Source organism: Oncorhynchus clarkii, chromosome 19 (genome assembly GCF_045791955.1).
Source record: "Oncorhynchus clarkii lewisi isolate Uvic-CL-2024 chromosome 19, UVic_Ocla_1.0, whole genome shotgun sequence".
NCBI lineage: Eukaryota > Metazoa > Chordata > Actinopteri > Salmoniformes > Salmonidae > Oncorhynchus > Oncorhynchus clarkii.
In genome coordinates this window covers 16164522-16192352 of record NC_092165.1, presented here as the reverse complement: position 1 = coordinate 16192352, position 27831 = coordinate 16164522, and the positions used below count along the sequence as shown (strand labels likewise).

The window sequence follows — 27831 nt, the reverse complement described above, 5'->3', positions numbered from 1 at the left end:
AAATGAGCTTTCTGGTCTTAATTTAAGGTTAGGTGTAAAAATCAGTGTTAAGAGAAATTGTAGAAATAGGCAGAGTTCAGCCATAATTATGACTTTATCTGTGTACGCTAGAGAAACAGATCGAAATATACTAATCATGAATTGGTTGATGTAACGTAATAAGCATTACCGTAAGTCAATGAACAGCACGCATACCCCTTTTCATTTGCCACGCCCTTTGAGCCATGACGCCAACCAATAATATCCTTTCTCTAAAGTGCAAACGAAAGTAAACAGTGACCAAGAGCAATTTAAACTTCAGCGTTTTCTATTGTTATTTAGACGATTATTAACGACATGGAACTCAAAATATGACTAATTTAACAGCAAAGCATTACATACTTACCCCAATGTAATATTTAATTCGCGTTGGAGAGGACTTGGTTGATATATGTTATCTAGGTAAGGCTAGTTACTTTACCTGCTAACAATGGCTAACATTACTAACTGTATGGTTTTTCACACTCAAATTGCCTCCATCATGGAGGTGCTAGCGAATGCAGCCGTGGCAGATATCTGTAAACTCGTAGACGACGACTATGCAGTGTTTCGTTTGGAAATAACTCAAAGCCAGAAAGAAAACAGGGCATTGCGGAGAAAACTACAGCTACTGGATCTGAAGTTGGAACAGGAGCGCGCAGAGAGGACAACGAGGGAGCGCGTCCTCGCCAGTCGTCCCAGTAGTGTCAAGATCCTTGACCGATACAGAGGAATGGCAAGAGGTACTTTTTGCAGAAGGCTGCGTGACCTGTCTCCCGGTTCCCATCAGCGCATATGTTCCGATGTGTTGTTACCTAGAATTGGGTCTTGGTCAGTTGTTGGATAGTATGCAATGCTAGCTCCTGATTACTGAGCACAATTTTATTTTACCAGGCAGGTCAATTAAAAACAAATTATTATTGCACAAAGAAAAACACTATTCTAACCAGATTCTTGATGTACTGAATTTCATATTATTATATACAATGAAAACAATGTGATGCATAGAACATAATACATCGCTCAATAAATTGTGTATCAAGAAGTTATAAGAAGTGTTACCTTACATCCTTGCCAATTGTAGACAGGGTCAATAGTGTACAATATAGCATTGAGCATTGACAGTACCTAACTTAACCCCCCCCCCAATCACTCTCTTACATGAAGGACATCTCACTGGAGGCCACAGGAGCTTTGTGAAGCCAGCCGGACACAACGTGTGGAGAAATGACAAACCCATAGCTATAGATGAGGGGAGTGGAACCTCAATGCAGAATGTTATTGTGATAGAGGTTAGTGTTATAGTGTGACATAACATTTTAAGTACAGAAAATGTGGCCTGTTCACTTGCTTACATGTACATCCTTATTTATCTGCCATAAGGGAGCTTGTGAGACTTCCCCATGACATTGTTATCCAATTCTACTAATGTACCGATAATAACCTCTTCTCTTCTTGTGTCAGTCTGCAGATGTAGAGGCTGCAGGTCCTGGGGTCAAGCAGGAGAGGTCTGAAGGAGAGGAGGACCCACGGCACAGCAGAGACATCCAAACTGGAGCAGCCGCCGGAGTAGCGCACCCTGTAGTTCCGAAAGACCTCGCCGCCGGGCCCCAGGCCAGGACCCGACGCAGCATGACAGAGGTCAGTTGAAAGCCGTCCTCAAGTCAGAGACAGACACAGAGACTTTGACACACAGGCTCTTACACACAGGATCTGACCACATATCAGAGAGACTGGGCCTGAGGAGACTGGGCTGTCGTCCTGCTCCCAGCTCAGAGTATTTACCGGTATTTCACCAGAGCCAGAGGGCGGTTCCTTCTCGTGGTAATTGTGACGCGTTAGATATTGGTGTTGATGATCTGTCTTGTTCTTACACTACATAGATGGACCCTGGCAACAAATCCTTAGGTTTAGAGGAGAGATGGATCCTGGCAACATGTCCTTGGGTACTGCATATCAATTTCCAAAAACAGATATAATTTTTTATATATATATATATTTTTTTAAATTTGGTTGTGCATCAGCAGTTAATCTTGTGTCAGTCACTGACTGCTGAGCAATTAGCCCATGTCAGCTAACATTTTTAAGATTGGTAAGTCCAGCCAGCTATCTAAACTTGTAGTGATCATGGTCAAATTACCGACTGGGGGGCCCCCATTGATTATGTTTGTCACTCTCACTCGGATATCATATTCAAAACTGCAAACATTTCTCTCCGCCCCATCGCAAAATGTGTAGAGTCAGGGATCGCGACTCAGTGTCCACGTCGATGGCACCTTCCGATTCACACAGCCCTGTTCTTTTCGTTTGGGTATGAACTACAATTTAGTAGATATTAAGATGGTGCCGAAGAGGATCGCTGAATTTTTACATGCTCTTAACTGTGCTATTTTGTTCGTTTTTTTGCGTTGCTTAACTTTTGTTGTACATAATGTTGCTGCTATCGTCCCTTATGACCAAAAATAACTTACCGACATAGGAACAGAGATTATTCACCTTGAGCTAGAAGAAGCTTTTTCCTTTAACAAGTTCGATGAGAAGGATATACTACTTTCCCGGGAACAGGCCATAATCCCTGTCATTTGCGTGAAGAAAAGATGGAGGAAAAGGGGGCGCAGGTCGGGCTGCCTTCTGAGAATCCGTAGGCGAGCGAGTAAACTCCCACTGCCATCCGTTCTACTAGCTAACGTGCAATCATTGGAAAATAAAATTGATGACCTATGATTAAGATTATCCTACCAATAGGACATTAAAAACTGTAATATCTTATGTTTCACCAAGTGTTGGATGAACGAAGACATGGATAATATAGAGCTGGCAGGATTTTCCATGCATCAGCAGAACAGAGAAGAAGCTACGTCTGGTAAGACGAGGGGCGGGGGTGTGTGTGTATTTGTCAATAACAGCTGGTGCGCAATGTCTAATATTAAAGAAGTTTCGAGGTATTGCTTGCCTGAGCTAGAGTACCTTAAGATAAGCTGTAGACCACACTATCTACCAAGAGTTCTCTATATTATTCGTAGCCTTCTATTTACCACCACAGACCGATGCTGGCACTAAGACCGCACTCAACCAACTACAAGCAAACAAGAAAATGCTCATCCAGAAGCGGCGCTCCTAGTGGCCGGGGACTTTAATGCAGGCAAACTTAAATATGTTTTACCACATTTTTACCAGCATGTCACATGTATAACCAGAGGGGGAAAAACTAGACCACCTTTACTGCACACACAGATGCATACAAAGCTCTCCCCCGCCCTGCATTTGGCAAATCTTACCATAATTATATCCTCCTGATTCCTGTTTACAAGCAAAAACTAAAGCAGGAGGTACCACTGACTCGCTCAATACGGAAGTGGTCAGATGACGCAGATGCTACGCTACAGGACTGTTTTGCTAGCACAGACTGGAATATGTTCCGGGATTTATCCAGTGACATTGAGGAGTATACCACCTCAGTCATCAGCTTCATCAATAAGTGTATTGACAACGCCGTCCCCACAGTGACCGTATGTCCAAATCCCAACCAGAAGCCATGGATTACAGGCAACATCCGCATCGAGCTAAAGGCTAGAGCTGCCGCTTTCAAGGAGCGGGACTCTAACCCGGAAGCTTATAAGAAATACCACTATGTCCTCAGACAAACCATCAAACAAGCAAAGCATCAATACAGGATTAAGATTGAATCCTACTACACCGGCTCTCACGCTCGTCGGCTGTGGCAGGGCTTAAACTATTACAGACTACCAAGGGAAACCCAGATGCGAGCTGCCCAGTGACGCGAGCCTACCAGACAAGATAAATGCCTTTTAATGCTCGCTTCGAGGCAAGCAACACTGAAGCATGCACGAGAGCACCAGCTGTTCTGGATGACTGTGTGATAACGCTCTCGGTAGCCGATGTGAGCAAGACCTTTAAACAGGTCCACATTCACAAAGCCGTGGGGCCAGATGGATTACCAGGACATGTACTCAAAGCATGCCAGACCAACTGGCAAGTGTCTTCACTGACATTTTCAACATCTCCCTGACCGAGTCTGTAATACCTACATGTTTCAAGCAGACCACCATAGTCCCTGTGCCCAAGGAAGTGAAGGTAACCTGCCTAAATGATTACTGCCCCATAGCACTCACATTGGTAGCCATGAAGTGCTTTGAAAGGCTGGTCATGGCTCACATCAACAGCATCCTCCCGGATACCCTAGACCCACTCCAATCCACATACCGCCCCAACAGATCCACAGATGATGCAATCTCAATCACACTCCACACTGCCCTTTCCCACCTGGACAAAAGGAACACCTATGTGAGAATGCTGTTCATTGACTACAGCTCAGCGTTCAACACCATAGTGCCCACGAAGCGCATCACAAAGCTAAGGACCCTGGGACTTAACACCTCCCTCTACAACTGGATCCTGGACTTCTTGACGGGCCACCCCCAGGTGGTAAGGGTAGGCAACAACATGTCTACCATGCTGATCCTCAACACTGGGGCCCCTCAGGGGTGTGTACTTAGTCCCCACCTGTACTCCCTGTTCACCCATGACTGCGTGGCCCAACACCATCATTAAGTTTGCTGATGACACAAGTGGTAGGCCTGATCACCAACAATGGATGGACAGCCTATAGGGAGGAGGTCAGTGTGGTGCGCCAGGACAACAACCTCGCCCTCAATGTGAGCAAGACAAAGGAGCTGATCATGGACTATAAGAAAAGGCAGGCCGAACAGGCCCCCATTAACATCGAAGGAGGTGTAGTGGAGCGGGTTGATAGCTTCAAGTTCCTTGGTGTCCACATCACCAACAAACTATCATGGTCCAAACACACCAAGACAGTCGTGAAGAGGGCACAACAAAACCTTTTCCCCCTCAGGAGACTGAAAAGATTTGGCATAGGTCCCCAGATCCTCAAAGTTCTACAGCTGCACCATCGAGAGCATCCTAACTGGTCACGGCCTGGGATGACAACTGACCGTAAGGCGCTACAGAGGGTATTGCGTACGGCCCAGTACATCACTGGGGCCAAGCTTCCTGCCATCCAGGACCTCTATACCAGGCGGTGTCAGAGGAAGGCCCTAAAAATTGTCAGACTCCAGTCACAGACTGTTTTCTCTGCTACCGCACGGCAAGCAGTATCGGAGCTTGCCGTCTAGGACCAAAAGGCTCCTTAACAGCTTCTACCCCCAAGTCATAAGACTTCTGAACAATTAATCAAATGGTCACCGGACCCCATTTGTTTTGTACACTGCTGCTATTTACTGTTTTATTATCTATGCATAGTCACTTCACCCCTACCTACATGTCAAATTACCTCAACTAACCTGTAAACCCGCACACTGACTCGGTACCGGTAACTCCTTTTTATAGTCTCTTATTTTATTGTTACTTTTTTATAATTTTTCTACTTTAGTTTATTTGGTCAATATTTTCTTAACTTTTCTTGAACCGCACTGTTGGTTAAAGGCTTGTAAGTTAGCATTACACAGTAAGGTCTACACTTGTTGTATGCGGCGCATGTGACAATTTTATTTTATTTGAATTTATTGTTGTCAGCAGAAAAGATCCACATATGCAATTGGAATAACGAGAGTAAATTATTTCAGTGTTGAATATTCCTGAGTAAAATATTGCATACAGGCATTGACTTTTGACGTATCATAGCTGACTATTTACCCACATGATATTTATGTCCACTATGATGGGTTTAACAACAATTAAGTAATTCTGTAACTACAGTATAGGACTCAAACGTAGTGAGGATAGGTAAACGCTCCATGTTGAAAGTGTGTTTGTCTGTATCACCTGTTTCTTCCAGGAGGAGAGTCCCGAGTTGCTGTTGGTAAAGGAGGAGGGGTGTGAGGAGGGTCTTGGGAACCCTGAGGGGACCATGATCATGGAGGACAACCAGACTACATCTCCTCCTGAGCTGCACAGTACCACACATAGTCTCACTGAGGTGAGCCCACTGTGAACTACTGTCTGTATGGTATTAGGTCAGGGCCTGTATCCACAAACCCTCTCAGAGAACGAGTGCTGATCTAGGATCAGTGGAAGCCTTTAATATAATTATGAATAAGGTTATGTAGATGGGTGGGGAACTGATCCTGTATCAGTACTCCTACTCTGAGACTCTGTGGATCAGGGCCCAGGTCTTCATTAATTTAGTGTGGGACCATGCCTTTTCAATGTTCAAACCATTAAAGAATGTCAAGTAATAAAATCAACTAACACTTTTGCATAGTACTCATAGAAATCCCTCATTGCCCAATCAGAAGATGCTCCCAATCAGATGGTGCTCCAATCAGATTTCTTGATCCAATATCCTCACTCTGTATCTCACTAAAGTCAGTAGACATGGAGGATGGGAAGCCTGATCTGCTGCTGGTCAAAGAGGAGACAATAGAAGACGAACCAGAGAGCATTGACCTGCTGAGTGGATTAAAGATGGGGGAGCAAGGTAAGGGAGAAATACATATAGCCTCCATACAGTAATAGATCTTCAATGGGGATAGTGATGCACCTGGCTATGTGTTCTTATTTTTCTTAATTCATAAAATTATATCAATACAACTTGTGTTTACATACAAAAACATACAGGTGGTTGGCTGGAGGCTAACAGAGGAGACTGGGCATCCATCTTGGATTCCCAGACCGGTGCAGCCACTGAGCATGCAAGGACCAGAGATGACATAGTGGAGTCCTGTGGATGGGACAGTGTCCTTAACTCTGGGCTGGGGAACAACGCTGTTAACCACAACCAGAAACAGACTGTCGAACACAAAACAACAACCAAACTTAGTATCCATGACAACAGACTGGCTGAGACCAGGGCGAGGCGTAGATTTGGTCTGCGGGGACGAGGAGGTGTACATATGCAGCAGGAGGGAACAGATACAGACTCGGCTAGCGACGCTCCGTCCTGCTCCTATAGTTGTGATTCAGAGAGACTGATGGCGCCTCAGGTTAACTCCCTAACAGATGCTGCCTTCAGCCTGCCTTCTATAGGATCTATCAACTGGAACATGGACCCTGCGACAACACAGACACTCCCTGGTCTTCATCCTCCTCACACTCTCCTAATGTTAAACCAGACCTCAGACAATGCCAGTGCCTCAACACTAAATGGCTACACAAGCCCATTGGCAAATAACAGTAGTAGTGACGCTATCAGTAGATCCGGTGGCAAAGAGAAGCGCTTTCTGTGTCCATTCTGTGGGAAAGCCTTCAGTTTCCCAAAACAGGTGGAGATCCACCAGAGGATGCACACGGGGGAGAAACCTTTCGGCTGCCACCTGTGCCTGGCCAGTTTCTCTGACTCGTCCAACCTGAAGAGGCACCAGAGAGTTCACACAGGGGAGAAACCCTTCACCTGCCCCCAGTGTGAGAAGAAGTTTTCCCATCAGCACCATCTGAAGAAGCACCTGAAGGTTCACATGGGAGAAAGGCTGTAGGCACTGCGAGAAGAGGTTCTCAAAGAGGATCTACCTCAGGATACACCAGAAGAAAAACCATTCCACTCAATAACATCGAAAGAAGCCATTCCACTCGATAGCTTCTGACATTTCAATCAAACCCTGCATTAAAGCTAGACTCCGCTAGATGATGTACATGCACAAAGTAAACAACAGTAGTGGGTCAATTTGCGCAACTACTAAGCGTGAGGCTTAACTTCTCTGCGGTTTTGGTACCACAGCTACCATGTTGTAGCAACGTGAAGCGAACCCGTGTGCATGCACAGATACAGCTGGATGAGGTGAACTGAGGAAAGAATGTGTATGATGAGGCAGAGTAGTGATGTTGAACCTTTTACAGAGTATTCTAAAATGTATTTTTTATCAACATAGTGAGAAGTTATTATACTTGTCACAGATTGTTTTTGAAAGTAGGGGAGAGTGGGGTAAGTTGAGCCTTTTCATACATTCAGGGAGCTTGCAATTGGCATGCTGACTGCAGGAATGTCCACCAGAGCTGTTGCCAGAGAATTGAATGTTCACTTCCTGCCTCTTATGTTGTTTTTGTGAAATTGCAATTGCAGACCACGTATATAGCATCCTGTGGGCAAGCGGTTTCTGATGTCAGTGTTATGAACAGAGTGCCCCATGGTGGCGGTGGGGTTATTGTATGGGCAGGCATAAGCTACGGACAACAAACACAATTGCATTTTTATTGTTGGCAATTTGAATACACAGAGATCTGTGACCAACAGATGCACATCTGTATTTCATGTCATGTAAAATCCATTGATTAGGGCCTATTGAATTTATTTCAATTGACTGATTTCCGTATATGAACTGTAACTCAGTAAATTGTGGGAAATTGTTGCATATTGCATTTTATATTTTTGTTCAGTATATTTCAGGATGTTGTGTATCCCTGGAAATAATCTGCATGTATTTAAACATTACAGTTTAGAAAACTTATGGGGTAAGTTGAGCTGCGGGACAGGGTAAGCTACACATTTTTGTTCTGTACCATTTTTATTTACCAAACAACATTTTGAAAATCCCCCCCAAAAAAGAAAGAAATTCAACACAATTGCTTTTTGGTATTTTAATTATTTAAAAAATGAACACAAGCTTAACACCTAACATAGTGTCCTCCAAGCTCATCACTAAGCTAAGGACCCTGCGACTGAACACCTTCCTCTGCAACTGGATCCTGGACTTCCTGACGGGCCGCCCACAGGTGGTGAGGGTAGACGACAACACATCCACTGCACTGATAATTAACACGGAGCCCCCACAAGGGTGCATCCTCAGCCCCCTCCTGTACTCCCTCTATACCCACGACTGCGTGGCCTCACACAGTTCCAACTCCATCATCAAGTTCGCTGACGACATGACAGTAGTAGGCCTGATTACCAACAACGATGAGAAGGCCTACAGAGAGGAGGTAGGCACTCTGATGGTGTGGTGCCAGGTAAATAACCTCTCCCTAAAAATCAGCAAACCAGGAAGAACCAGGCTGGATGCCCCCCATCCTCATCAACGGGACTGCCATGGAAAAGGGAAAAAAACATTTAAGTTCCTCGGCGTACACATCTCCAAGGAGCTGAAATGGTCAAACCACAGACACTGTGGTGAAGAAGGCAAGACTGCGAGTCTTTGACCTCAGGAGGCTTGATGCCTTTCCCCGAGGGTCCTCACAGTGTTCTACAAGAGCACCATTGAGAGCACACTGTCGAGCTGCATCACAGCCTGGTATGGCAACTCCACCGCCGCTGACCGCAAGGCTCTACAGAAGGTGGTACGCCCATTTGAACACAACATTGGGTTCACACTGCCTGTCCTTCGGGACACCTAAAACACCAGGTGTCGCAGGAAGGCCAAGAAGATCATCAGGGACCCTCAGCCACCAGAGCAACTGCCTGTTCTCCCCGCTTCCATCACTCAGTACTGCAAAAACTGTCAGACTGGCCTATAGCTTCTACACCCAGACCATCAGGCTGCTGAATAATCACCGCTAGACAGCTACCCGCCCCCCCCGGACTTCCTGCCCGCTGCCCCCCCATGGGCACTCTTCACCCCCCAACTGACATTTACCCTGCCCCCACCCCCCAATGGACATTTATCATTGTTGTGGTTGTAAATATGTATATTGTTATTTTTTTATTATCGTTTCATTCACTTTTTTTTTACCTGCACTGTTGGAGCTTGGAGCTTAAAAATGTCTCCGTACCCTGCTGTTACACAAATTACACCTGTGCATGTGACTAATAAACTCATCTAATCAATACCTGGGGCTGACAGAAACGTCCATCTCTATGATACAAACACCACAATATCCATGATGAACAGGGCAGGTCACCCTGGGCTTCAGCCTTCACAGAGAGTGGTGGGAGACCCCCCTAGTGGTAGTCTATCAGGAAGTCTCTTCTCCTTCAGGGTCTCATCTAATGCCTAGTGACTGAGTCTGTAAAAAGCCTCGAGTTGGACCCTATTTTTACCCCACCAATACAGATCGTGTAAGGATGGGCGTTCACCACTAGAAGTACCTAGTCTATAGCACAACACACAATCCTAACAACACCCAAACAATGGCTAGAGGTCAAGGAGGGAGCTCAAAGACTACCCCCCTGAGGGGGGTGGCTCCTGCTCTACCTCATCTGGTGTCATTGGGTCACAACGTGGGAGGCTGAACGTTAGGTCGGACGCGAATAAGCCGTACAACTGCCTCACGTGTGGGAGGCGCTTCACTGAGGCAAACTATGTGAAGAGGCACCAGATCGTTCACACCAAGGAGGCAAATCAAGTGCAAGAGCTTCTCCTTTCTGAGTTACTTTCAGACATAGGTCCACAATGGGGAAAATCGTAGCAGTGTGGCTGAGATGTTCAAAGGGAACCATTCTTTGGCTGACATATTATAGTTATCATGTGAAGTGTCTTGGGGTAAAAGTGTAATTAACCACATAACCCTCTGTTAAATTGTCATTTGAAACAAGATACCAAGAGACCGTTAACCTAAGCTAGAACAAGGAGTTACTGAGCTGAATAAAGTAATTATATTATTTTATACTCTTACTAACACACTGTTCTTTCTAAACACGAGCTTAAAAGATACTGATCATAGGATAATTGATGTGTAACGTAATAAGCAGTACCGTATTTAAAAGAACAACGCGCAAACTTTTAAAATTTCACCACACCCTTTGACCTATGACTCACACCAATAAGATCGTTTCTCTTCAGTGTAAACGGAAGTGAACAGTGACAAATAACAATTTCCACGTTAACATTGTTATTTAGACGTGTATTAACACCCTGGACCTCAAAATATGACTCGTTTAACTGTACAGCATCACATACTTACCCCAGGTAGTGTTTAATTTGCGTTGGAGACAGGGCTTGGTTGATATATGTTATATAGGTAACGCTGCTGACGTTAGCTAACTGTAACGTTATGATTTTTCACACTCAAATAGCCTCCATCATGGAGGTGCTAGCGAATGCAGCCGTGGCAGAGATCTGTAAACTCGTAGACGACGACTATGCTGTGTTTCGTTTGGAAATAAGTCAAAGCCAGAAAGAAATCGTCGCATTGCGGAGGAAACTACAGCTACTAGAACTGAAGGTGTCACCGGAGCGCGCAGAGAGAACAATGCGAGAGCGCCTCCTCGCCAGTCGTCCCAGAAGTGTCAAGATCCTCGACCGATACAAAGGAATGGCAAGAGGTACATTTTGCCCCGTTCCCCTCTGCTCATGTGTTTGGATAGTAATGCAATAATTCCTCTGATTACATAGCTATCTTGCAAGAAGTTATGAAAAATGTTACCTTACATCATTGACAATTCTAGACAGTGTCAGTAGTGTACAATAGACGGTTGTGTCATTGACGATAGCTCACCTGCCTAACCACCTCTTTCCCCACAATCACTCTCTCAGGTGAAGGACATCTCACTGGAGCCTACAGGAGCTTTGGGAAGCCAGCAGGACACAATACATGGAGAGATAACCAGCCAATCACCGTTGATGAGGGGAGAGGAACCTCAACCCAGCATGTTATCATGATAGAGGTTAGTGTAATAGTGTGTCAGAAATATTTCATACCCCTTGACTTATTACACATTTTGTGTTATACCCTTAATTTAAAATAGATTCAATTGCTTTTTCCCCCACCCATCTACACACTACCTTATAATGACAAAGTGAAAACATGTTTTAAGAAATGTTAGCAAATTTATTAAAAATGATATACATAAATATCTCGTTTAGATAAGTATTCAGATTCCTGACACAATTTATAGAATCACCTTTGGCAGCGATTACAGCTGTGAGTGAGTCTTTCTGGGTATGTCTCTGCTTTCCACATCTGGATTGTGCAACCTTTGTCCATTATTCTTTAAACGTTTTTTTTTAAGCTTTGTGAAATTCATTGTTTATCATTGCTAGACATTCATTTTCAGGTCTTGGCATATATTTTAAAGGAGATTTAAGTCATCTGTAACTCGGCCACTTAGGAACCTTCATTGTCTTCTTGGTAGCAACTACAGTGTATATTTGGCATTGTGTTTTAGGTTATTGCCCTGCTGAAAGGTGAATTCTTCTTCCAGTGTCTGGTTAAAAGCAGGATTTTGCCTGTGCTTCGCTCCTTTCCGTTATTTTTTTTATCTTGAAAACTCCTCAGTCCTTAACGTTTACAAGCATACCCATAACACTATGCTTGAATAACCCATAACACTATGCTTGAATAACCCATAACACTATGCTTGAATAACCCATGACACTATGCTTGAATAACCCATAACACTATGCTTGAATAACCCATAACACTATGCTTGAATAACCCATAACACTATGCTTGAATAACCCATAACCACTATGCTTGAAAATATGGAGTGTGGTACTCAGTAATGTGTTGTATTGGATTTGCCCCAAACATAATACTTTGTTTTCAGGACAAAACGTTTATTGCTTTGCCACATTTTTTGCAGCATTACTTTAGTGCCTTGTTGCAAACAGGATGGATTTTTAGGATTTGTTTAATTCTGTACAGGCTTCCTTCTTTTCTCTCTGTCAATTAGGTTAGTATTGTGGAGTAACTACAATGTTGTTGATCCATCACAGCCATTAAACTCTGTCACTGTTTTAAAGTCATCCCTGAGCAGTTTCCTCCTTCTCCGGCAACTGGGTTAGGAAGGATGCCTGTATCTTTGTAGTGACTCTGTGTATTGATACACCATCCCAAGTGTAATTAATAACTTCACCATGCTCAAAGGGATATTCAATGCCTGCTTTAAAAAAATATTTCAACCCATCTACCAATAGGTGCCCTTCTTTGCAAGGCAATGGAAAATCTCCCTGGTCTTTGTGGTTGAATTTGTGTTTGAAATGCAATGCTCAACTGAGAGACATTACAGAAAATTGTATGTGTTGAGTACAGAGATGAGGTAGTCGTTTAAAAAAATCACTAGGCCTATTATTGCACACAGAGTGAGTCCATTCAACTTATAATGTGACTTGTTAAGCACATTTTTAGTCCTGATCTTATTTAGACTTGCCATAACAAAGGGATTTAATACGTATTGACTCAAGACATTTCAGCTTTTTATTTTTTATTCATTTGTATAAAAAAAAAATGGCGGAAACATGATTCCTCTTTGACATTATGGGGTATTGTCTGTTGGCCAGTGACAAAACAAAAATCTAAATGTAATCCATTTTAAATTCAGGCTGGAACAAACAAAATGTGGAAAAGGTCAAGGAGTGTGAATACTTTTATAAAGAGAGTATATCTCCCATTGTGGCGTCTGTGAAAGCATGGGCCATTTGAGACGGTGACGAAAATCTAAATTTTGAAGTAGTACATTTTATTTTTCTACTACTTCTATGAGATGGCAAACAATCTGAACGGGTGCTCACTGCCACCTAGAGTCTGTTGCTTGAGCAGGTATGAAGTCAATGTTGATGATTTAGTGGCACCTGCATTTACTCACAAGTATAATTAATTGGCTGATCAAAGATCCTTCCTGATGACCTGAATATAATTATGTGATCCTTCCTTAACCTACAGAAAGTCCCACTGAGTTGACTGCTTCAAAATGGTGTAAGTCCTCAATGGCTTTGCCCATGCTAAAACAGGATTTTGGGCACCTGACTCCTCTATCTCTGTGGTACATCCTCATTTATCTGCCATAACGGAGCTTGTGAGACTTCCCTATGACGTTGTTATCCAATTCAACTCATGTACCGGTAATAACCCTCTCTCTTCTTGTCAGTCTGCAGATGTAGAGGCGGCAGGTCCTGGAGGATCATCTCTGGTCAAGCAGGAAAGGTCTGAAGGAGAGGTGGACCCACGACACAGCAGAGACATCCAGACTGGAGCAGCAGCTGTAGTTGCGCCCCTTGTTGCCATGGAGGACCACGCGACCGCCGTGCAGCCCAGGACCCGACGCAGCATCACAGAGGTCAATGGAACGCTGAATGCCATCGTCAAGTCAGACACAGAGACTTTAACTGTAACACAAAGGCTCTTACACACAGGATCTGACCACAGATCAGACCCAGAGAGACTGGGGCCGGGGCCACTGGGCTGTCCTCCTGCTCCCGGTTCAGAATATTTACTTTACAGTAACCCAAGCCCGAGGACGGCTCATTCCCATCGGGACTCAGGTGACGCATTAGAGACTGGCAATAATCCGTCTTGTTCTTACACTACAGAGATGGACCCTTGCAACATGACCTTGGGTTTAGAGACCCAGACTGATCTGTCTAGAGGGGACTGGAACCAGTACAGTAGTAGTGTATACGAAAGGTGTTTAGATAAGAAAGGGGAGGGTTTAGTCGTAGATGAAGTGACTGTGAAAGTGGAGGGCGACATTTCTCCCACATGGAATGCAGATAGTGACCTAAGAGACGGACACTCACAGGGCAGAGATTTCTTAGATTACAGGGAATGCTTAGAAACTAATCCACATGTCACGACCCACTCCCCTTTACTCGCTCTCAGAGATCGCGACTTAGTGTCCTCATCGATGGGGCCTTCCGATTCACACAACTGCCTTTTTGATCACGTATTGAACTCAAACGACAGGGCTAGAGCCCAGACTCAGGGAGGGGGAGCCACATCAGGCAATAGTAAAGAGAAACGGTTCCTCTGCATGTTCTGTAGCAAAGGCTTCAGCTGCCCCCAAAAAGTGAAGATCCACCAGAGGATCCACACAGGGGAGAAACGCTTCAGGTGTACCCAGTGTCACATGCGCTTTGCCCAGGCTGGTGACCTGAAGAGGCACCAGAGGGTCCACACAGGGGTGAAACCCTTCAGCTGTACCCAGTGTCATATGCGCTTCGCCCAGGCTGGCCACCTGAAGAGGCACCAGAGGGTCCACACAGGGGAGAAACCCTACAGCTGCCCCCAGTGTGAGAAGAGGTTCTCCCGCCAGGACCAGCTGAAGATGCACCTGAAGGTCCACATGGGAGAAAAACTGTTGGCTTGTACGCACTGAGCTACCTCAGGATACACCAGCAGAAAAACCATTCCACTATATAACATAGAAAGTAACCGTTCTACTCTATAGCTTCTGACGTTTAGATCAAACCCTGCATTGAAGGCAAAGATTCATTTTCATTGTTGTCCGCAGAAAAGATCGACAGACGCGATTTGGAGTAACGGGAGTAACATATTTCGGTGTTGAATATTCCTGGGTAGAATATTGCATCCAGACATTGTGTGATTTTATAAGGCATATATATGCCTAGAAAGTAAAATCAAATTGTATTTGTCACATGCTTCGTAAACAACAGGTATTGACTAACAGTGAAATACTTACTTACGGGTCCTTTTCTGACAATGCAGAGTTAATGAGAAAAATGAAGAAAAAAAATAGAAAGTAATAAGAGTAAAAAATAGACATAGAATAGCAATGATGAGTTAAAACAACATGGCTATATACAGGGAGTGCCAGTACCAAGTCGATGTGCAGGGGTACGAGCTATGTACATATAGATAGGTACTAGGCCTTACAAAAAATTGTATGTGTGGGGTACAGAGATGGGGTAGTCCTTTAAAAATAATGTTAAACACTAATATTGCACACGGTGTCCATGCAACTTATTGTGTGACTTGTTAAGCACACTTTTTTCTTTTGTCGTGAACTTATTTAGGCTTGCCATAACAAAATGGTTGAATACCTATCGACTCAAGACATTTAAGCTTTTCATTTTTCATTAATTTGTAAACATTTCTAAAAACATAATACCATTTGACCAAGCGGTGATGCAGTCAGTCAAGATGCTCTCGATGGTGTAGAACTGAGGGCCTATGCCAAATCTTTTCAGCCTCCTTAGGGTGAAGAGACATTGTCGTGCCCTCTTCACAACTGTGTTGGTGTGTTTGGACCATGATAGATTCTTTGTGATTTGGACACCAAGGAACTTGAAGCTCTTGACCTGCTCCACTACAGCCCCGTTGATGTGAATGAGGGCTTGCTCGGCAATCTGTTTCCTGTCGTCCACGATCAACTCCTTTGTCTTGACAACGTTGAGAGAGGGGCTGTTATCCTGGCACGACACTGCCAAGTCTGTGACCTCCTCCCTATAGGCCACGTCGTGTCGTCAGCAAACTTAATGAGGATGTTGGAGTAGTGCACGGCAGTTGTGGGTGAACAGGGAGTAAAGGAGGGGACTAAGCACGCACCCCTGAGGGGCCCCCGTGTTGAGATCAGTGTGGCGAATGTGTTGTTGCCTACCCTTCTGGTTGGGATACGTACGTACGGTCATTGTGGGGACGACGTCGTTGGTGCACTTATTAATGAAGCTGGTGATCAATGTGGTAAACTCTTCAAACAGTCCTGTAGGATAGCATCCGCTTCATCGGACCACCTCCGGGACCACTTGCACTGGTACTTCCCATTTGAGTTTTTGCTTGTAAGCAGGAATCATGAGGATAGCGTTATGGTCAGATTTGCCAAATGGAGGGGGAGGTCGAGTTTTGATGCGTTTCTGTGTGTGGAGTAAAGCTGATCTAGAGTTTTTTTTCACCTTTAGTTGCACAGGTGACATGCTGGTAGAAATGAGGTAAAACGGAATTCAGTTTCACTGCATTAAAATCACCAGCCACAAGGAGCGTTGTTTTAGTATTTTCTTGTTTGCTTATGGCCCTATACAGTTTGCATTGGTTTGTACTTAGACAGCTACAAAAAATACAGATGGCAATTCTCTTAGTAAATAGTATGTTCTACAGCTTATCATGTGGTATTCTAGCTCAGGCGAGCAGAACCTTTAGACTTCCTTAATATTAGAGATCAGGCATCAGCTGTTGTTAACAAAGAGACACACACACCTCCCCCTGAGTTTACCCAAAGCTGCTGTTCTGTCCTGCTGATGCATAGAAAAACCAGCCAGATGTATAATGTCCTTGTTCAGCCAGGATTCAGAGAAACATAGGATATTACAGTTCTTCAGGTCCCGTTGATAGGAAAGTCTCGAACAGAGCTCGTCCAGTTTGTACTCCAGTGATTGTACGTTCGCCAATAGAACGGAGAGTAGATGCTCTCTGTGGACATGCTGTCGGAGTTGGTACAGCCACCAGGATTCTTTGTGCGTCGCTCCGACAGGAATTAACATCCCTCCGGGAAGAAGAAGGGCGGGGGTGTATGTTTCATGATTAACAATTGGTGTAATTGTAACAACATACAGGAACTCAAGTCCTTCTGTTCACCTAACCTAGAATTTCTTACAATCAAATGCCGGCCGATACCACGACAGTCCTCAAGGATCTCCACTGGACTCTATGCAAAATGGAAACCATATATCCTGAGGCTGCATTTACTGTAGCTGGGGACTTTAACAAAGCAAATTTGAGAACAAGGCTATCTAAATTCTATCAGCATATTGATTGTAGTACCCGGGCTGGCAAAACACTGGATCACTGCTACTCTTACTTCTGGGATGCATACAAGGCCCTCCATTCGGCAAATCTGACCACCACTCCATTTTGCTTCTCCTCTCCTATAGGCAGAACTCAAACAGGATGTACCCGTGACAAGGACCATTCAACGCTGGTCTGACCAATCGGAATCCACACTTCAAGATTGTTTTGATCACGCGGACTGGGACATATTCCGGGAAGCCTCAGAGAATAATATTGATTTAAACGCTGATTCTGTGATTGAGTTTATAAGGAAGTGCATAGGAGATGTTGTACCCATTGTGACTATTAAAACCTACCCTAACCAGAAACCATGGATGGTGGCATTCGTGCAAAACTGAAAGCGCGAACCTACGCATTTAACCATGGAAAGATGACCGGGAATATGGCCGAATACAAACAGTGTAGTTATTCCCTCCGCAAGGCAATCAAACAAGTGAAATGTCAGTATAGGGACAAAGTGGAGTCGCAATTCAACGGCTCAGACACGAGACGTATGTGGCAGGGTCTACAGACAATCACTGTCAACAAAAAGAAAATCAGCCACGTCACTGACACCAACGTCTTGCTTCCAGACAAACTAAACACCTTTGCCCGCTTTGAGGATATCACAGTGCCACCGACACAGTGCCCACTACCAAGGACAGCGTGCTCTCCATGGCCGACGTGAGTAAGACATTTAAACATGTTAACCCTCGCAAGGCTGCCGGCCCAGACGGCTTCCCCAGCCGCGTCCTCAAAGCATGCGCAGACCAGCTGGCTGGTGTGTTTACAGACATATTCAATCTCTCCCTATCCCAGTCTGCTGTCTTTACATGCTTCAAGATGGCCACCATTGTTCCTGTACCCAAGAAGGCAGAGGTAACTGTACTGAATGACTATCGCCCCGTAGCACTCACTTCTGTCGTCATGAAGTGCTTTGAGAGACTAGTCAAGGATCAAATCACCTCCACCTTACCTGCCACTTAGACCCACTGCAACTTGCATACCGCCCCAATAGGTCCACAGACGATGCAATCGCCATCACACTCCACACTGCCCTATCCCATCTGGACAAGAGGAATAGCTATGTAAGAATGCTGTTCATTGACTACAGCTCAACATTCAACACCATGGTACCCTCCAAGCACATCATTAAGCTTGAGGCCCTGGGTCTCAACCCCACCCTGTGCAATTGGGTCCTGGACTACCAGACAGGCCGCCCCCAGGTGGTGAAGGTAGGAAACATCTCCACTTTGCTGATCCTCAACACTGGGGCCCCACAAGGGTGTGTGCTCAGCACCCTCCTGTACTCCCTGTTCACCCATGACTGCATGGCAATGCATGCCTCCAACTCGATCATCAAGTTTGCAGACAACACAACAGTAGTTGGTTTGATCCCCAACAACGACGAGACAGCCTATAGGGAGGAGGTGAGGGTACTCGGAGTGTGGTGTCAGGAAACCAACCTCTCACTCAACGTCAACAAAACAAAGGAGATGATCGTGGACTTCAGGAAACAGCAGAGGGAGCACCCCCTATCCACATCGACGGGACAGTAGTGGGGAGGGTGGAAAGTTTTAAGTTCCTCGGCATACACATCACGGACAATCTGAAATGGTCCATCCACACAGACAGTGTGGTGAAGGCGCAACAGCTCCTCTTCAACCTTAGGAGGCTGAAGAAAATTGTCTTGTCACCTAAAAAAACTTTTACAGATGCACAATTGAGAGCATCCTGTCGGGCTGTATTACCGCCTGGTACGGAAACTGCACCGCCCACAACCGCAGGGCTCTCCAGAGGGCATTGCGGTCTGCACAATGCATCACCAGGGGCAAACTACCTGCCCTCCAGGACACTTACAGAACCCGATGTCACAGGAAGGCCAAAAGGATCATCAAGGACAACAACCACCTGAGCCACTGCCTGTTCACCCCGCTACCATCCAGAAGGCGAGGTCAGTACAGGTGCATCAAAGCTGGGACAGAGAGACTGAAAAATGCTTTAAATCTCAAGGCCATCAGACTGTTAAACAGCCATCACTAACACAGAGAGGCTGCTGCCTACATACAGACTTGAAATCATTGGCCACTCTAACAAATGGATCACTAGTCACTTTATTAATGCCACTTTAATAATGATGTTTACATATCTTGCATTACTCATCCCATATGTGTATACTGTGTTTTATACCATCTATTGCATCTTGCCTATGCCACTCGGTCATTGCTCATCAATATACTTAGATTTGTGTGCATTAGGTAGTTGTTGTGGAATTGTTAGATTACTTGTTAGATATTGCGCACTGTCAGAACTAGAAGCACAAGCATTTTGCTACACTCAATAACATCTGCTAACCATGTGGATGTGACCAATAAAATGTGATTTGATTTGAATATGGCCTGGTCAGGGGTAAGCAATTTGTCCCGCGCCGCCAACCCATTGCAATAGAAATCTTAATCAAAATCAAGGTTAGTAATCGCTGTTCTGATGTCCAGAAAACAAACTAATGGCGGAAACATTATGCACTAAAAAAGGTAAAACGGCAGCTATTACAATCCAGTAGGGCTGTGATGGATTTGTTTTTGTACATCTCTGTTCGGTCCGCACCGTGAACCCGAATGAATACATAAAAAAACATTGTTATAAAATACATTTTTAGATTAGGCCTAATGGCTTCACAGTCGTTTACAAGTGCGATGGACAGAGATTGTGGATAAAAAAGTTAATAGTATGTTCTCCACTGCTCAACTACAATAGCCTATGCAGAGTGGCGGATGTAGCTTGTTGTTGGCCAATCACAAGTCATCAAAGTGCCACTACAGTCATAGAGCCTCCTTGTGTGGGTAAGCAAATTAGATTATCTAATAAATTGAAAATGGAATTAATATGATGGAATTAAACGTTAAAGGAGTATATGTATGTGCTACAACGAACAAGACCCAACAAGTAGGCTGCTATTTAATCATCTGAATGGAGGTGTTGTTATTTGTTAGTGACAGACAGGAAAAAAGTGCATGCAGACTCAATTAGCCCAGCTAGCTAACTTAGTTAGCTATTTTAGCCAACTAGCTTCTCTCGGTTTGATGCAGTCAAGACAGGTACTTGGTAGGTAGCCTAGTAGTTAGAGCGTTGGGCCAGTAACCGGAAGGTTACTGGGTCGAATCCCTGAGCTGACAAGGTAAAAATCTGTTGTTCTGCCCCTGAACAAGGCAGTTAACCCACTGTTCCCCGGTAGGCCGTCATTGTAAATTAGAATTTGTTCTCAAACTGACTTGCCTAGTTAAATAATAAATCATATTGGATGATAAATAACCTAGCTATGACAAGCTAGAAGTTAATATACTAGCGCAAGTCAGCTCAGTTTGTTGATGCCTCTCCCTTGCTCCAGTTTCACTTGCTCATGGTATACACACCTCACAGTATACACACCTCACAGTACAACACCTTCTAGCCTTTCCTCCACCTGCTCTCCCTCGCACTGTATCAGCTCTAGTTAATAAACTAGCTTACAAATGGATTTTTCTGCTGCTTCCCTCACTAAGATCTGAACACGTCTATACAGAACTGGTCATCCTCGGGTCCGTTCGGAATGGGTCTCTGTATTTATGCATATTTGTCCGGGTGGGAAAGCCCCAGATTCATTTCGGAACAGGTCAAATTTTTTTGACCTCTATTTGTCAAAACAGGAACAGGAACAGGAATGATGTCACCAAAACTGGAGTTGGGCCACAAATAGGGTGCTTTTTAATTTAGTGTATTTTGCCAAATAAACAAAAATGAACTACAGTAACTGTTAGAATTTCATTTTTCCTCTGTATCATAACCGCACCGTGACCCCAAAACCGCAATACGTACCGAACAGTGGGTTTGGTGAACCGTTACCTCCCTGTAAATAAATTAATGAATCACAGACCAGCCTAAATGTAGAGCTGCGCTCTTTCATGGTCCTTTGTTTCACCGGATTTGGGACTTGCTGCCACCACTATGACAGCTTACAGAGAGTTCGCAGGGGACTTGCCATACAGACCTTGGCCCTCGGATTATGCCCCCCTTTTCTTCACCAGCATGTGGAGTAAAGGCAGCTTCCGGTTGTGGGGAGGACTTGGAGTTTGACTCACGGCTTCGCCAGGATTTTATGAATTCCTTCTGCCTGTTTAGGCATTGACGTTGTGAACTTAAAGCCTCATTCAGTCGGGGGAACCCATCCCTCACAGCTGAGAGGGTGGCAGGACAGGTGACTGGGGATCTTGAGCAGGGATGTACCACCTCCTCGGCCCCAGCAACGCTACAGGGGATGTCTGTGACTAGTGGTGTCAGCCTTCAGAAGTCACTCAGCATCAACTCATCACCCCTTGCACACCTCTTCTCTGTACCAACAGGCCCAGCCAGCTGTACCCAGCTTGGTCCTCAGCCTGCGGGACCTGAGTTCCAGCCTCCAGCCCGAGCAGCATTGCTCCAGGCACCATCTCATTAACCTGTGCGTCAGCCATCAGACCGTGCACCGGTCCAGGAAGGAGCCCTGCCCCCACCAATCCCGTCTGCGGTGCTCCAGTGGATGCTGCAGCCTTCATCACTGCCTACACAAGGGCCTCAGGCACCCCAACTGTGCCAACGCCAGCACTCCACAAGTGAGACTTCTGGATGTTAAGCCTGTGATGGAGAAACCTCCAGACCCAGGAGTGGACCACCATCCTGTCCCGGTAGGAGAGCCTCTACCATGCCTACCCTACTCCTCTGCCTCCAACCTTGGGACACTATCAGGCTCTGTTGGGGAACCTACCCCAACACCCTACTGGACATAGTGGACTAGCTTTAGGGTGCCTAGACACAGTTTGTCCCCTGGCCATTCCTTACTTGCCACTGACAGACGGCGACATGGGGGTGCCGGAATATAGCTGGTCGAGGAGGGCTCCCAGCTGACTGTTGACACTCAGGCAGGTGAAATCCTTCTTCTCTAAGACCCAGAAAGTAAATCATTATTATACTGACTGATCTCTAGCTCATTGGAGAGGGTTCTCCATAACAGATCTAAGTTGCCTTTGCCATGTAGAGGAAAAACACACCTCATAACCAAAAAAGGTCAAAGAGGGTGTCACAGTGATCCCTGGAACCATGTTCTCCCGTGGGACAGGGAGGAAATATGGTTAGGGTTCCCCTGCCTTGTTGTCCAGAGCAGTGGTTTTCAACCGGTGTGCCTTGAGGAACTCTCAGGTGTGCCCCGAAATGTTTCCTAATCTTGAAAAAAACAACACTCCCTTATAAACGTGACCTGTGGAACGCAAATTGAATTTTGACTTGAGGGCACCAGTGCCGCTCAGATAATATATCGAATGGCACATAGTTGCATCTGTATCGTTGTTTCAAGTCCAGTGCGGTCAGGCTGTTGTTATATTTGAATCATTCATGAGCAAAGTAATTTATCATTTTACTTCGCCTGTGAGAACCATTAGCACAGGCAAGTCTGATTATTAGTCTTAGCTCTACCAGAGCCTCTGCCATAGAAACAAACGGAGCAAGGCTTTGTGTCGGTGGTTTCACCTTTTACAATGCAGAAAACCACTTGCCTCTAGCTCAAACCATTCGAAACTAAAGACCTATTTTTTTCCCGGATCTACATTAATTTCTTTCTTCTTAAAGGGGTACAAACAAATTAATCATGATGAGTAAGGAACTATGCAAACTATGAAAATAGTTCAAATAAACCCTATTTAATCTCTAATGGGGATGGGTAAATACTCCATATTGAAAGTGTGTTTATTATCTGTGTGTACGTACCTGAGGGAGTGTATGTCTGTGTAATCTGTATCACCTGTCTCTTCCAGGAGGAGGAGGGTCCAGAGGTGCTGCTGGTGAAGGAGGAGGGGTATGAGGAGGATCTGGGGAACCCTGAGGGGACCATGGTCATGGAGGACAACCAGACTACACCTCCTGAACCCACAGAGGAACCAGCTGAGCAGCACAGGACCACACAGTCTCACTGAGATGAGCCCACTGTGAATGGCATTAGGTCAGGGCCCTAGTGCTGATCTGCAACATTCTTTCACTCTGTATCTCTTACAGTCAGTAGACATGGAGGATGGGAAGCCTGATCTGCTGCTGGTCAAAGAGGAGACAATAGAAGACGGACCAGAGAGCATTGACCTGCTGAGTGGACTAAAGATGGGGGAGCATCTTAGCCTCCCGCCAAACATCTGCAGGAAGAGGTTTTAACCTCATAACAGTTGCTGCCTTTAGCCTGCCTGCTACAGGAGATATCAACTGGAAGATGGACCCTGCGACAACACAGACTCTCCCTGGCCTTTGTCCTCCTCATACTTTCCTAATGTTAAACCAGACCTCAGACAATATCAGTGCTTCAACAGTAAAAGGCTACACAAGCCCATTGACAAATAACAGTAGTAGAGATGGAATCAATAAAGGCGGAAGCACCAAAGAGAAGCGCTTCCTGTGTTCATTCTGTGGGAAAGCCTTCCGTTTCCTCGAACTGTTGGAGATCCACCAGAGGATGCACACGGGGGAGAAACCAGTTGGCTGCCACATGTGCCAGGTCAGTTTCTCCCACTTTTTCCACCTGAAGAGGTACAAGAGGGCCCACAAAAGAGGGAAATCTTACAGCTGGTCCCAGTGTGAGAAGAGGTTCAGCACCAGCTGACGATGCCCCTGAAGGTCCACATGGGAGAGAAGCCGTTCGCCTGAATGCACTGCGGGAAGAGGTTCTCAGAGAGGAGTTACCTCAGGATACACCAGCAGAACAAGCACACGGCCCGTATATAGTGACATGTAATGTAGTACTAGTTAGTTTATAGTTCATTCTGTTGGTTTTGGATGTAGTAGGGAACTGGATGAGGTGAACTGAGGAAATAATGAGCATGAGGCAGAGTAGATGATATGCTGATGGTTTGTGTGATGGAGTCTGTAAAAATGCTTAACTTATGAAGAGTGACAACCTTGTCCATTTAGGTTGATACGGGTGTTTTATAGTAAGATAATGATAGTGCCTTAATTAATATTTACTTGACAAGAAGTAGTGAAGCTGTGTGTAATACCTTTTCCAAAGTATTCTAAAATTAATTTTATCCAAGTGAGGTACCAGATTTACAGAAAATGTAAAGTGTTACCATAATGAAGTTATTATTCTTGTCATATATCATTTTGTGCAATAAAAGTACTGTACTCCATAGTCCCTAATGTGAGTGTATGACCATTTTATTGAAATTAAATACAAAATCAACTTACGTTTTTGTTGTTGACAGAGACTCCACCACAACCACCACACACACAGAACACAACCAGTGGACAGGTGGACTGAACAACCTCAGTCCTGGTGGTCATCAGAGAGACAGAGGCTCCAGTCAGGGATCCAGTCTGCAGCACAGACCCTTCTCTTCACAGTCTCAGTGCAGGGATGAAGCAGGGCCTGGTAGAGATAGACCCTCCTGTTCCTATGATACAAACACCACAGTACCCATTTGGAACAGAGCAGGTCACCCTGGACTTCAAGCATTCACCATGAGAGGTACCTAGCTATAACACAACACACAATCCCAACAACACCCCAACAATGGCTAGCGGTCAAGGAGGGAGCTCAATGACTAACCACCTAAAGGTGGTTGCTCCCGCTTCTACTTCTGGTGTCATTCACAACATGCCCTTCAAGTGTAAACTGTGTTAAAATATCTTCTCCTTCCTGAGTAACCTTATCAGACATTGGAGTGTCCACAAGGGGAAGAAGTTGTATCAGTGTGGCTTGAGATATATAAAAAAATATTTCATTAAACTAGGCAAGTCAGTTAAGAACCTATTATAATGACGGCCTACCCCAGCCTAACCCGGACGATGTTGGGCCAATTGTGCTCCACCCTATGGGACTCCCAGTCATGGCCAGTTGTGATACAGCCTGGAATCGAACCTGGGTCAGTTGTGAAGCCTCTAGCGCTGAGATGCAGTGCCTTGGAGCGCTGCGCCACTCGGGAGCCCAAAATCAGGGCTGGGGTCAATTAAAAATAAAGGCAGTCAATTCAGAGAGTAAACTTAAATAACAATTGGGGGATTAAATCTAATATTTTCAATTACTCCTCAAACTAATAGAAGATAATTTTTTCCATGTTTTAATTTTAAATTAAAATCACTTCCTGGATTAACTGCCTTCAATTCAAATTGACCCCAGTCCTGCTTGAGATGTACGCAGATGATGTCTGAGAACTATTCATTTGCTGAAATATTAGATATCATGTGAAGTGTCCCGGGGCAAGAGTTTATTTAGATTTTTGGGGTAAGCTCACTTTTTATTGAAGTGTAACATATTTCCCCTCTGAGTTTGGTTTTGCCTATGTTTTATTAACCTCTCTAGGGTACGTGGGATGGTGCGTCCCACCTCGTCAACAGCCAGTGAAACTGCAGGGCGACAAATTCAAAACAACAGAAATCCCATAAACATACATGTATTTTACACCATTTTAAAGGACACTTGTTGTAAATCCAGCCACAGTGTCTGATTTCAAAAAGCCTTTACGACGAAAGAAAACCAAACGATTATGTTAGGTCAGAGCCAAGTCACAGAAAAACACAGCCATTTTTCCAGCCAAAGAGAGGAGTCACAAAAAGCAGAAATATAGATACTAATCACTAACCTTTGGTGATCTTCATCAGATGACACTCATGGGACTTCATGTTACACAATACATGTATGTTTTGTTCGGTAAAGTTCATTTTTATATCCAAATATCTGAGTTTACATTGGCGCGTTATGTTCAGTAGTTCCAAAACATCTGGTGATTTTGCAGAGAGCCACATCAATTTACAGAAATACTCATAATAAACATTGCTAAAAGATACAAGTGTTATGAATGGAATTTTAAATCCACTTCTCCTTAATGCAACCGCTGTGTCAGATTTCAAAAAAACTTTACGGAAAAAGCACACCATGCAATAATCTGAGTACGGCGCTTAGAGACCAAAACAACCCAAACAGATATCCGCCATGTTGTGTAGTCAACAGAAGTCAGAAATAGCATTATAAATATTCACTTACCTTTGATGATCTTCATCAGAATGCACTCCCATGAATTCCAGTTCCACAATAAATGTTTGTTTTGTTCGATAATGTCCATCATTTATGTCCAAATACCTCCTTTTTGTTTGCGCATTCAGTACACAATCCAAACTCACGATGCGCGATCACTAGGAGCAGACGAAAAGTCAAAATGTTCCGTTAGTCCGTAGAAACATGTCAAACGAAGTTTAGAATCAATCTTTAGGATGTTTTTAACATAAATCTTCAATAATGTTCCAACCGGAGAATTCCTGTAGAATTGCAATGGAACAGAGCTAACTATCACGTGAACGCGTGAGACTGAGCTTGTGGCTCTCTGGCAGACCTCGGACTCATTCCCCTCTCATTCGCCCCCACTTCACAGTAGAAGCATCAAAACATGTTCTAAAGACTGTTGACATCTAGTGGAAGCCTTAGGAAGTGCAATGTTATCCCATAGACACTGTGTATTCGATAGGCCAAGAGTTGAAAAGCTACAAACCTCAGATTTCCCACTTCCTGGTTGGATTTTTTTCTCACGTTTTTGCCTGCCATATGAGTTCTGTTATACTCACAGGCATCATTCAAACAGTTTTAGAAACTTCAGAGTGTTTTCTATCCAAATCTTGACAATTGACGTTAAAGGTAAAAAATACAATTTTCATAAAAAAAACGTACTTCAAGAAATTATTAAATATTTTGACAACCCTATTTATAAGCTTTTAAATTATATCAAACTCAACCGTTAATATTTTCTAATGATGAAGACATGGATGTCCCATGGTGGGGGAAGCAAAATGTGTCAACTTTGAGCATCTCTATCTCCTGAATGTTCTGGCATTCAGATACAAAAAGTCACTTTCTGACCACTTGGGCAAATATGTACGGTAAATTTCATTCAAATCAAAAGGGGTGTGGTCAAAAAGTGATTGAAATCAAATGGAACGAGCCTTTTGTTTAAGAGGGTAATAGAGCTAGCCAGCTTGTATTCCTAAAAATCGGAGATGAGTTACCTCTGGTTCGTTCAGCCATTCCTATGGGGGAAAATAATGTTGTTTTTTTGATAAACGGTGAAAATAAGGTCTGAGGTAAATTACAGGTTATGGGGATATTTTATGTTATGTTCTATGATATATCATCAGACCTTTATGAATTATGAAGCCTTTGTGTGATTGTTTTGATTACGTAAATGCTTCAGAATTCCCCCAAAGTTATGTTAGCTGATGAATCAGATCTCTTAAGCCTCAAGTCAGCTCTGATCTGGAAAGATACTGATGAATAGGAGATGTGTAATGTAACAAGCAGTACCGTATACAAAGAACAGCGCGCATACGCTTTTCTTTGTTTTATTCTTATTTTTTAATTATTTTATTAACAAATATCAACAAACAAAAGAGGAATAGTCACATGCAAACAAGCATACATACAAACTATTT

At 44.3% G+C, this 27831-nt stretch overlaps 2 protein-coding genes across 2 annotated transcripts; both read left to right on the top strand.

The window, feature by feature from the left end:
- Positions 1-232: 232 nt before the first annotated feature.
- Positions 233-9751, top strand: LOC139374847 (uncharacterized). The gene is made up of 6 exons (XM_071115999.1): positions 233-761; positions 1186-1310; positions 1483-1659; positions 5834-5974; positions 6364-6475; positions 6616-9751. Exons 1-6 carry the CDS (start codon positions 470-472, stop codon positions 7467-7469), a joined length of 1701 nt encoding a protein of 566 aa, XP_070972100.1. The 5' UTR covers positions 233-469; the 3' UTR covers positions 7470-9751.
- A 943-nt stretch (positions 9752-10694) lies between these two features.
- On the top strand, positions 10695-15337 carry LOC139374848 (uncharacterized). Its single transcript, XM_071116000.1, has 3 exons — positions 10695-11188; positions 11400-11530; positions 13733-15337. The coding sequence occupies exons 1-3, from the start codon at positions 10918-10920 to the stop codon at positions 14957-14959; spliced, it is 1629 nt and encodes a 542-aa protein (XP_070972101.1). The 5' UTR covers positions 10695-10917; the 3' UTR covers positions 14960-15337.
- Positions 15338-27831: the final 12494 nt, after the last annotated feature.

Bases quoted from the DNA above. Each gene is read 5' to 3' on its own strand.
- LOC139374847 (XM_071115999.1), top strand. From the start codon at position 470: ATGGCTAACATTACTAACTGTATGGTTTTTCACACTCAAATTGCCTCC. The intron at 1,311-1,482 runs GTTAGTGTTATA...TTCTTGTGTCAG, and splicing joins AGAATGTTATTGTGATAGAG to TCTGCAGATGTAGAGGCTGC. The intron at 6,476-6,615 runs GTAAGGGAGAAA...AAAAACATACAG, and splicing joins ATTAAAGATGGGGGAGCAAG to GTGGTTGGCTGGAGGCTAAC.
- LOC139374848 (XM_071116000.1), top strand. From the start codon at position 10,918: ATGATTTTTCACACTCAAATAGCCTCCATCATGGAGGTGCTAGCGAAT. The intron at 11,189-11,399 runs GTACATTTTGCC...TCACTCTCTCAG, and splicing joins ATACAAAGGAATGGCAAGAG to GTGAAGGACATCTCACTGGA. The intron at 11,531-13,732 runs GTTAGTGTAATA...TCTTCTTGTCAG, and splicing joins AGCATGTTATCATGATAGAG to TCTGCAGATGTAGAGGCGGC.